Source organism: Paramormyrops kingsleyae, chromosome 15, assembly GCF_048594095.1.
Source record: "Paramormyrops kingsleyae isolate MSU_618 chromosome 15, PKINGS_0.4, whole genome shotgun sequence".
NCBI classification, from domain to species: Eukaryota; Metazoa; Chordata; class Actinopteri; order Osteoglossiformes; family Mormyridae; genus Paramormyrops; species Paramormyrops kingsleyae.
The window spans coordinates 25,626,480-25,637,949 of NC_132811.1; the positions used below are offsets into that span (position 1 = coordinate 25,626,480).

Consider the following 11,470-nt stretch of genomic DNA (forward strand, 5'->3'; position numbering starts at 1 on the left):
TGCTCAGAAACTGCAATATGATTGCATTTCTTAGACATAATTTTGACCATCAGTCTTTATTTGATCACTGCCAGGTTGATTGCGCAGCAATTGGAAAATATTTGGGTAAGAAGCACTGTACTGGAGGGACGTCATTCACACAGGAAAGATGGAAAACTGAAGGGATACATCTGTAAAATGTGAATACAGTGTACTGCACCAAGCCTATAAGAGTCAGAAAACATTGTTTTCCATTATGAAGTGTTAATATTAAACTATGTTAGTCCTGAATGTGTATATAGGCATATTAAATAAATGTTTAGAGAAAAACTAGCACAAGTGTCTGAAAGAAGCAGATTAAGCTGTCAAATACAGGTCGGCGTTTCCTGAAAGATGCTTTCTGCTGGAAGTGTGACGGACATAGCAGTGAAAAGAGCTTCCTCTGCATCTCTCAGGCAGCCTTTGCCGAGCTGCCTTCAGCAGATGTCCACATCACTTATTCAGTCAACTATATGAAAGACGTCTGTAATCAGTACATTTGTAGGTCTGTTATTGTCAAGGTGGGGTCACATGATTACCTTTCTTACAGTAAACCAGAGAATATTTTGGGTTTTTTTCATGCTGGTGACTTTTGTATTTTAAAATCCCCATGGATAATCAGCTGTAGAACACTTTGCAGCAAGTTTTGCCAAGATAACATTTTCTAAAGTATCTTAAACGCAGCTTATGCCCAATGACAAAAAAAAAAATGCAAAAAAAAAAAAATGAAAGAATATTTACAGATTAAGTGAGGTCCAGAAGTCTTCGGCTCTCGATACTAGCTGCTTTTGTATCCTTGGTTGTAGAGCCGCTCCTCTACTTACGAACTTTCAACTTACGAACTTTCAGACATACGAACGAAGAGGACTGCAAGCCCAAATTATGTTCATTGGGCTCCCATTTCCTGTCCGCAACATCAATTTTTTTTCTTCTGAGCGCCAATTCCGCTTAGTACGACTTCTGGCCGCTACTCCCGCCGTGCAGCAGCATAGTGTGCATACTCCCAGCATCCTAGTTCTTTGTACTTGCGTATACCCTTAAAATGTTGAATAACGACTTGCGAACGGCCGTTTGGAACGCATCTCATTCGTAGGTAGAGGAGCGTCTGTATTTCTTTTCAAAAACAGTCCATATAGGAACTTCACACTAAATAAATGCAACATTTTCTGTAACTGTAGCCCCTGATTAGCTTTAAAAATACGATACAAGTTAAAAAAAGAAACGAACTGATCAACAGAGCTTGAGAATTTTATTGGGAGCTATGCAAGGGTACATGGAAATATACTGTTCATATGCAAGTAATTATTTAAGCCACTTGTCAGCGGATGGCTGGAGAATAAGGTGGCATTTGGCACATGTTGGGGGGGGGGGTCACAAGCTGCACTAGCTTGACAGTGCCGGATGAATCTGGCAGCATTTGAGATTTCACTAGAGATACAGCTTCCACAGAAGGAGAAACAGCTTCTGCTTGAAATTGCATTAAGATGTTTTCCCCGATATTTAATTACAGACCAAGCAGGTTTCATGACGTTCAAAGGATTCTGCACAAGGAAGGAGGATAATACAAGACACTTGAGGTTTGCATTTTTGTTTTGACAATACCAGAGGTATTCCTTTTACACACCACTGACAAACTTAATTAGGGCAAATCTGAGAGCAGTGGCAGAGAACTGCAGCAGATATAAAGCAGAATGTAAACAAAAGATGAACTTCCTAAACGTAGAAGGGCTTAGGAAACCTCTCACTTTTTCATCTTGTTGCATTTTTCTTTCTCAAACTGAGCAATCTGGCTGAAAATGTCCAGCAAGTTTGCAGGCAGATCTTTCTTCACATGCCCTTCTGCAGATCCCTTGCCATTTTGCGATCTGTCACCCGCAGTCTTGCCTTGAGACTCATCAGACTTTCTCCTGTCCCTGACATCTCTGTTGAGATCATCACACTTCACACCATCCCATCGTCTGATGCTGCAGCCTTGCGCAGGGCGACTATCAGCCCGGCTCTCGGGCCTGTGAGCATGCTCGGGGCTGGCAGCCGTTCGGTTTCTGCTTCTCTCTGGGCTGTCGTGAACTTCTTGACGACCCCCATAGGTCTCCTCAAGGTTCCTCTGAGCTCTGGACACTTCTCTCCCCCCACAACTCAGCTTCCTTTCTAAAGGCTTTAGCTCCCTGCTGGATGAACCCAAAGCCCACCCCTCTTTCTCTCTGCTACCTTCCTCCTTCTGTGGGGTGCCATCAAAGGGGTCATCTTCAAACCTACCTCTGCTGTCATCCAAAACCTCAGAAGATGACGACACAGAAGCTTGCGACCTTCTGCTCTTGACATGAGACCTACTGTGGCCTGCCTGCCAATCCTGATCATCTAGCAACTTAACCATCTCCTGCTTTTGGTTCATGAAAGAGGCGGACGTATTGGCCGGGGCCGGGTACCATTCGTCCTTACTATCAACGCTCTGGTCGCAGGACGACACCCTCCGTTGGCGTTTCTTGTGGCTGTGTTGGGAGTGCCTGCGCTTGCGCTTCTTCTTTTTGGACTTCCTGCGGCTGGAAGACGAGTCACTGGATGTAGACGACGAGGTGGAGGATGAGGACGTTGAGGATGAGGATGATCGCCTCTTCCTTTTTTTCATTCTAGTGAAACAGATACCATATAGTTGATATAAGTAGACCATATTTAAACCTACCAGAGTATATCTAGGCACCAAACCAAGCAAGACAGAGGAACAAAAACAAAATTCAAAATTTGGTTGACTTATGGATACATAAGTCAGAAATAGATGCACAGCTACAAAACTGATCTTCTGAGTAATGATACGATACCACATCCCAAAACAGATGAGTTAGACTTCATAACAATAAGAGAAGGCGTCTCAGGCTAGTTTGTGTAAGAAACGTGTGAGGTTTAGAGTGGAACTGCTGAAAGGTGAAACATTCCCAATGGCCTGACCTCTCTCCATGCACTTCCCTCACTCATAAGTTTCTGTAAAGCAAGCTGACAGGGTAGAAAATGCTCACTTACTTTAGAGCAGGAACCTAATAGGTGAAACCCCCCCGTGGGACAAAAACCGCCATCTCCATTAGCACGGACCCGATTAGCTATTTACCTTTTTTCTTCTTTTAAGATCTTACGCAATTTTTCTGCACTTGTCTCCACATTTTTTGACTTTTCCTGTTCTTTCGCAGCTTCCTCTTCTCTCACTTTCAGGGATTTCTTTAATGCAGGGCAATTGTGACGTTAAAATCGCAGCCAGTTTCAAAATTGATCGGCAAGGCGATTAGCGTCATGCAAGGAATCGTCAGCGTCGGGTGGAAAGGTCGGTTGGTCACAGAAAACCGTCATTCACAGGACATTCATGGTTAGCGTAGTGATTTTACCCAATCATAAATCAAAAGCGAAAACACAACCAGTTGGAGAAGGAGAAATCATAGTTACCACATGAAGACCAAGTTCGAAATACAAACCATTACAAGTCCCGTTGCAGTTTGTTTCCGGGCGTATTTTCAGGTAGGGAGACAGCAAATCACAGCAACCCAGTGCGGCCAAGAAGCAGGGTCCCAAAACACAGCAATGTGTACACAAGGAAAACGCTTTATCAGTATTACAAGGGTAAGCAACTTCACACATGCTACATGTAACAAAAGTCCTGATGGTTAGAAATCATCAATAAAAAATAAACCAATATTATATGATTTTTTTTAAACTGTAAGACGCAAAGTGTGAAGAACAAAATATAAAGTGCTAATGTATCAAGCACTTATCCATTACAAGGGAGAAATATAAAATCAAATAAACATTGTCATTCTTAAACAAAAACACTGAACAACCACTGATATTAAACTAAACCAAATTTTAACAACCACGGAGCCTACAATAGTATGTCTGATAGCACACACATATAGGTACGCAAGTACACTCTCGCTGCATAAAGCAATACGTACAGAAATTTCTTGTTGTTGCATAGCAAAAGCACACTTATTTTATGTACATTTATACTGTTATGACAAGAAGTTACCAGGCATTTTAACTTTTATACTGCCTTGAGCAAAGGAGACTAAGGGGGGATATGATTCAGGTCTATAAGATTCTAATGGGTCTGGATGCTGTTCAGCCAAATTACTATTTCAATATTAGTCTAAATACTAGAACTCGTGGCCATAAGTGGAAATTAGTGGGAGAACATTTTAAAACAAATTTGAGGAAGCACTTCTTTACACAGTGTGTAGTTAGAGTATGGAATAGTCTTCCAGCTAGTGTAGCGGAAGCTAAAACCATGGGTTCCTTTAAATCAGAGCTAGATAAGATTTTAACAACTCTGAGCTATTAGTTAAGTTCTCCCCAAACGAGCTTGATGGGCCGATTGGCCTCTCGTTTGTAAATTTCTTATGTTCTTATGTAGATGAAGTAGAAAAATTAAAACACATGCTAAGTTCTTAACATAACATAGATGCACAGATGCACTGCTACAACAAGAACAGAACTTGTGTTGCTGTTATGTATATCCCTGTCTATGGCCCACAGGTCAAAGGTCACACACGAGGTGACATGCACCCAAACCCGAACCCTGTTAATGGGGTACAATGGCTCACCTGGATGTGCACCTGAAGTTTCTTCAGGGCTTCCTCTGCCTCCTTGAAGGTCTCATCCAATGCCAATGCCTTCCTGTAGAGGCCCTCTGCTGTCACAAGCTTCTCCTCCTCCTCCAGCCTGACATATGGGACAGACCACGGCATGCAGAGTTCACAGCAGAGGCAGCAGAGCTACAGTCTTCTAACAGTCAAAGAAAGGTCATCGAACACACATTTCCTGATTTTTATTGTTTTCACATCACAATTTAGAAACTTTTTTTTATTGTTGCTGCTGTTTTGTTCAGCTCATTTAAGATACTATAATTTACACAAATTTTGAGATCATAAGTGATAAACTGAGAATGCAACCTATTGGATGATGTTCTTGTCCTGAGGGTAATTAAAGTTACATATCATCTCCTTGTCATTTCCTGTAGACTGACGTTATAGGCTACACTTTTCAGGATCTGTACCACACAACAGGCTTAATCTACCGTGCCATGATGGGTTCGGCCTGTAGTATGCTTGTAATTAATTTCTGAATTTCTTCAAATGACAGACTTCAATGCCTTTTTAAAAGGAGTTCCCCAGCCCTACTGAGCACTGATGGGTGATGCCACACTGCGGAAGATGCTAAGAAGCTTTTAGACTCACTGGCCACCTCGTTCGACCAGGGTCTGGCACAGGTACTTTTTTGCATTTCGGTGGGTTGGGCAGCTTTTCAGCGCCAGCTCAAAGTCATCCATCGCCTTCACCAAACTACCCTTTGTTGCATACCTGCAAATGGAGAAAATACCATGCTTATATCTTTGTGTTGCATCACACAATAGCTGCCTAAAAATAGAATGCAAGGGAATTTAAAAAAAAAAAAAAAAAAAAAAAAAAAACAATGTCCACCCAACACTGACAATGACAGAGAAAAATGTATCCAGTGGGAGACAGATGAAAGTTACATCACATCTCCTTCACTGTGATGGACACATACAGGGCACCTCGCGCCACCAGAGCTTCCACATTATCCACGTCTATCTCCAAGGCCTTGTTGTATTCATTCATAGCTTCTACATGCCGGCCTGCCTTGAAGTGGTCGACCCCGATCTTCACACTGGAACATAAACATTTTACATCAATTGAAGGTTATTCAGTAAGAGAGGAGCACATTTTAGCTTTCAACTGGTCAGAGCTGCTTTTAACTTAAAATCTAGATTACGATATTTCCGAAGGACCCAATCACCATTTTAATGCCCAAGATGCAGACTGCTTCTTCCGGATAGATGTCCCATAATCCTCCTCGGAGAAATGCTTGCTGAAAAGAGTGGAGTGTGGAAACCAGTTTCAGCCGGCAGGATTAGTCTACAGCTACAAATGATATGCAAAGACGGCCCTTACCATTGCAGGCCCCTCATTAATGAAGGGGGTTGGGTTTCACTAATTCCCAGTTTTCCCAAGAGGAACTCCACACTGGTAGGATTGGAGAAGCCCAGCGAGTCCCCCAAAACCTTCTCATAGATCTCGGATGTACTGTTGGCTACCTTTAACCCACGACTGCAAGAAATATAATATCAAAACTTATAGATGGTCTAATATTCACAATGACTCCACTTCTGGCAAACCAGGAATGTTGACACGACTCCACAGAGTGTTTACTTTCATACCAGTAATGTAGCGGCAGGTCCTCTCTGCTGATGACCCCCAGTTTCAGTTTCGCCAGGCTCTGAGAGAGAGAGGATGGCTGCAGGGAAACGGTCAGCTTCCCGTGGTAGCGGTCGATGTCCTTCACCCCGGCTAAAACAAATAACAGCAGGCAAATATCATTAATACCTCCAGTGCTTTTTTTTTAAAACAGGCCTGTTCAACCCACAGCACGTGTTTCAAACAGTCACCTCGAATCAGGTCTCCCACTTGGTAGTAGGAGAGCGGGTCATCGTGATTCCCGTTAGACGGCACATCTCGTATGGGGCACAGGGCCTGAGGTACAGAAAGGGAAAATAAAAGGATCACACTATATGGTGAGGACCCCCCCCCAGGAGTGTTCCCCCGAGACCCAGCAACCTACCGTCAGCTCCAGATCCTCAATGTCCCTCTCCAGCCCTCCAGCCAGACATAACAAAGTGATGAAGAAACCGAAATCCCGTATGGCGTTGATCCGGCCAATCACGGCATCACCACGTTCAACGTCTCTGTAGAACAAGTCCCTCCTCTCCTCAAAATCGATACCCATGAACTGCTCCAGCGGGGGCATGATAGCATAGGGCTCTGTAACATGAACACAATTCAATGTTGTGCAAAATGGGATCCCAATAGTCAGTGGTCATACGATAATGAAAGCACTACCATCGGTCTCCTCCTGCCACTCCTGCTCAGGCGGTTCACATGACTTCCAGGAAGGTGCAAACAGGAGGTCTGCCTTCCTTGAGATAAACTGTTCAACTGCATTGCTACAAGTCTTTTTTTCTTTCCTGTGGAAAAATGCAGAGAACATGTAAGAACGAATTCCATCAACTGCGCTCGTTATCTGATATTCTGAAAATTAGTCTTCTGAGCATTATTTGGGGCTTTTCCACTGCCACCAAGAACCAAGCCGAACTGCAAAGAGATGGTTTTCCACTGTAAATTATGCAAGCCGTACCCGACCTGTACCCAAACTGACATGGCCCTGCTTACTGGCAGGGCTAAAAGCATGACTAAATCAAGCTGGTTGCATAACCACCATCTGATTGGCTGAAAAGCACAGTGACAACAACAAAACTAATTATTCATTACATGTAGTGTCACACATCATGATGTACTGATGCATTCTTGATTGCTCGGAACATGCAAATTACCAGTCTCCTACCTGAAAAAGTACAATAAAACAGTTGAATGGAGAGGATTTGTAATGCACATTTACGCCAGCTAATGGATCTGCTAGCATTTGATGTTAACATGGTGATTCTCACTGATGTACTAGTGGAAATGAGCACATAGTAACACTGTGTTCTATTTACCTCAAAGGTCGGAGGTCAGAGCTGGAAATGACGTCTCAAACGAGTTAACTGCATTCCAGTACAATAAGTCGGAAAGCAATTTAGCAATACTAGTTCTTGCCAGGTTCATGGCCAGACATTGTTAGCAAAACTAGTTAGTGAATTACAGGGTATTTTGTGCATACAAACACCAGATGTGGGTGTCCCCAGATAGCGGTTGGACTACACTGTGTGGACAAATTTAATGAAACACAAATAAGACTTAAGTGCTTATAAACGGTATATAACTTCAGCTTTCACTTCTGTTGCAGGGCACAGCCATCATGTATTCTGAGGGTGGGGTTGTAATTCCTCTGACTTTAGAGGGCGTCCCAGGTGAAATTTCCAACTAGGAACTCAGAATTTCCAACTGCCAAGTTCAAAACGTTTACTGAGCCAACTCTTCTGCAGTAGAAAAATCAAAGTGAGCTGGAAGCACACTAACTATGTTCTCTTCACAGTACGGGTCATGTATGGCTTGGTTCCTGCATGCCAGTAAAAAGCACCCATGGTGGTAATCTGTAGATAGGAAAGCTACGCCCTACATGGGAAAATAGTTAATCTGCTCATACAGAGCAAAAAAAAAAAAAAGGAGAAAACCAAACTGTCTATAAAAAAAACCTGAACTACTCATCAAGTACATCAAGTAAGAGCGGTGACTGGGTTTTGAAGCTGCAAACATTTTCATATCTGCTGCACAAAGAAGGAAGCAAGATCTGTCTCTGACGCCTCCTATCCAGGCCAGCCTCTTTAGAGCCAGAATCACAGCACCCGGACAGCTTCCTTCCCAGGGCTGTCTTTCTGGGTAACCCAACATCCCTGTATCCCCATTTTCACCTCAAAACTGAAGCCAGACACTTGGTGCAGCTTGATAACGTATGTTCAGTATTACATATGAATTTGATTAAGTTTAAATGTTTCTGTCTAGTACAAAGAACAACAGGATCAGCTTTATAACTAGAATTAATAAACTTAAAAAAAAAACATTTGGACAATTTTTAAACAAATTGACATAAACAGCAAGCTAAGGATATGGGTCTGAAGTTTACACCGCATAAAAGGAGTATAAATACCTTGGGTTTGGGGCCTTGGACAAATCTGCCACAATTGATTTGAAATCGGGATTTTCATTTTGTTCACATTTCATAAGGGAAAAAAGGCTTTGACCATGATACGACAGCGACTGCCGCAGCAGATCCCGATCCATCGTCAGCCTTTAAAAGTTTGGTCAGTCTCATAACAGAGAAAGTGTCCTAAAATGAGAACACGCGCATGTCACATTTTTCTTAAAACAGACAATTCAGAGCGATTCCCATTTAAAACGTTTTAAATGACACAGTAATTGGTGCTATTAATTTTATACTGAAGCAACAATAACTTTTACCTGTTGCGAGCTACGGCGCAATGAAAATCTATCAGTCATCCAGTAGCTTGCAAGCGAAGTATTATTACATAGACGCGGGTTTTTAAATGAATAATTCCGAAACTACTAATAGAACACACCCTATGAAACTGCACGACGGTCGCCTTCATTTATTCGCTGGTGACTGATTAAAATTATTGCATTTAAAATTGTTTAATAATGCTGGTACATAACTAGTAGCACAAGTGGGAAGAGCACTGCTTACAGAATTATCTACATAAAAATACTAACTGCTGCATACTTACTAGCACCATTTACGCTCTTCTCTACGGAGGGTTGTTGTTATTTTTATATATTTAATTTAAATTTTTATTTTTTTGCTTTCGAAATGGGACGACTATTTGAAATCCGTCCGTTAACAAACGCCAGATTCCACGTTAGCTATCAGCGCTCAGAAGAAGCAACGTCACTTCCGACACGCGCGTTACAGGTATTATGGTCGGACCAGAAACAAAATACAGTCCGCCGTTAGGGACATTATTCATGATTACAATATAGCCAAACTGAAATGCGCTCCTACCTGCCGCTGGTGTTTATACATATTGTAGCGCTGCCGGGATCCATCGGGCAGTGCGCCATGTACATAAAGTAAATAATGGAGTATAGTTAGCGTTTGTTGTGTGTATCGTAATGTCTCGTGTAGTGTTTAGTATTATTTGTTGTAAATAGTGGTGTGTCTGTGTTTGCTCATGCTGTGTGTTAGGAGTAGCCTGGGTGACTTGCACGGTGGGCAGTGAGTAAGATACAGGTGCAATAAATCCACCTGTTGGAAAATTATGATTGTCCCCTCTTTCGTCAATTGTTTAGACAATATGATCTACCTGTCCGCTATGCTGGTGTCAGTAGTGGAATGCCTGAAGTGGCCCCACTGGTGGCACTGGAGAGTGTTCTTCTCATTCCTCAACCCCCTTTGGGTTGACCACTCTAGCCTGGCAGACCTGGAGAAGCAGGAGCAATTTTCCAGCAAGGATGGCAGGGGACAAGAAGCTACTCTGCTGCAGGGAGAAAGGGCATCAGGCACACTACTGCTTGGAAGCCTGTGCCAGAGCCACGAGCAGGAGACAACAGAGCCCCAGATTCCTGCAGAGTGCCCTAATGCCACCCTTGCCAGCCTGCCGGACCCACATTCTTCTGCAGCATGCCCTGAAGCCAGCTGCCACAGGAGTGTCGTGAGCTCAAAGTGGTGGAGGAGCCAGCAGGACTGGGAGCGGCTGAATGAAGAACTGGCCAGCTGGGAGTGCAAGCGCGCCCACCAGATAGGTCTGACTGAGGCAGCAGAGGCGGTGTTCCTCGGCCATGAGGCAGTGCAGCTCAGCTGTGAAGAGGCGTGTTGTGATTTGGAGGCACAGCTGGCCCAGGAATACAGTGAACTGGCAGGGCAATGGGTGAGTGGGACCAGCAGGTGCTGAGGTCACTGGAGTTGCAGACCAGCAGAGGAAATAGCAAGGAGGCATGCTGCTGGTGGTCAGCAACAGGTCCCCACCAAGCCGCAGAAGAAGAAGGGCCAGGGCGCGGGGGGATCTGCATCGCCAGAGCCTGCTGGCCGCCTAGCGCCCACTAGCAGTCCAGCTCTGCCAGCAGTCCCCAACTGATCCATGCGTAAGCTGTCCCAAGAAAGCGAGCACTGTGGGCTGCCACTAGTCCATGGCAACTTGTTGGAGGGTGAGGCAGAGGACTGGGTGTGGTGGTTGCAGGGACAGTCACACCGGTGAGATGGCTCCAAATAGTGAAGCCCAGTAACTGCGCTGAGCATGTTGGGAACATTGTAAATAGCCCCTCTGTGATATTGCAAATACATATGTTGTATTTCCTATAGAGCTGGGCAATATGGCCAAAAATGTTACCGCATTATAAATGTTCATATCAGTCAATATAGATAATTATCACAATATTATTATTTTCAATAATGATTGATAATTTATTTACTTTGAGGCCCTGTATATGCTTAAAATCCCCTTAGAATTCTCCTTAAACAGATTCACCTTAAACTGAACATGATTAGGATGACAAATGGACTGCAAACAAATCTAATTTGAATAAATAAATTATACAATATCCCTGGGGAACCCAGACCACCTTATCATTATAGGAAAATATGTCCATTGGCTAAAATGATCATACAGACACAGTGAACTCAAAAACAGGTGTCTTGTAAAAATAACCCTTTCCCAGTCCATGTTATGAATGTGCCATATGCGACCCGCTGGACTATTCCAACTTGTTAATTTCACCTATGAAATAAGGACAGAAAAGAAGGAAAAACCAAATCTTTTCAACATTCTCATTTTCATAATGGATTTATTGAGGTTTCCTTTTCATCATTCACCATGTACTGACAATAAAACACATGCTTCAAACATGCCAACCCATCAAGAAACGGTGGGTTGTAAGGTCTGGTGCACCACCTGTATTCCCTCTGTTTTTGTCTGAGGCTGATGTTGAGCACATGGAACATGATCATC

At 43.3% G+C, this 11,470-nt stretch overlaps 1 protein-coding gene across 2 annotated transcripts; it reads right to left on the minus strand.

Annotated features, from left to right (window-relative positions):
- Positions 1-1,248: 1,248 nt before the first annotated feature.
- Positions 1,249-9,420, minus strand: ttc14 (tetratricopeptide repeat domain 14). 2 transcript variants are annotated; one of them, XM_023819963.2, is made up of 13 exons: positions 9,254-9,420; positions 8,659-8,838; positions 6,915-7,039; positions 6,637-6,836; positions 6,464-6,548; positions 6,236-6,365; positions 5,970-6,125; positions 5,815-5,886; positions 5,566-5,685; positions 5,235-5,357; positions 4,602-4,719; positions 3,119-3,225; positions 1,249-2,645 (listed from the first exon to the last, which is right to left on the minus strand). In XM_023819963.2, exons 2-13 carry the CDS (start codon positions 8,790-8,792, stop codon positions 1,760-1,762), a joined length of 2,256 nt encoding a protein of 751 aa, XP_023675731.2. In that variant the 5' UTR covers positions 8,793-8,838; positions 9,254-9,420; the 3' UTR covers positions 1,249-1,759. The 2 variants fall into 2 exon arrangements, with proteins under 2 accessions (XP_023675731.2, XP_023675732.2); XM_023819964.2 differs by lacking the exon at positions 9,254-9,420 and adding an exon at positions 8,970-9,176.
- Positions 9,421-11,470: the final 2,050 nt, after the last annotated feature.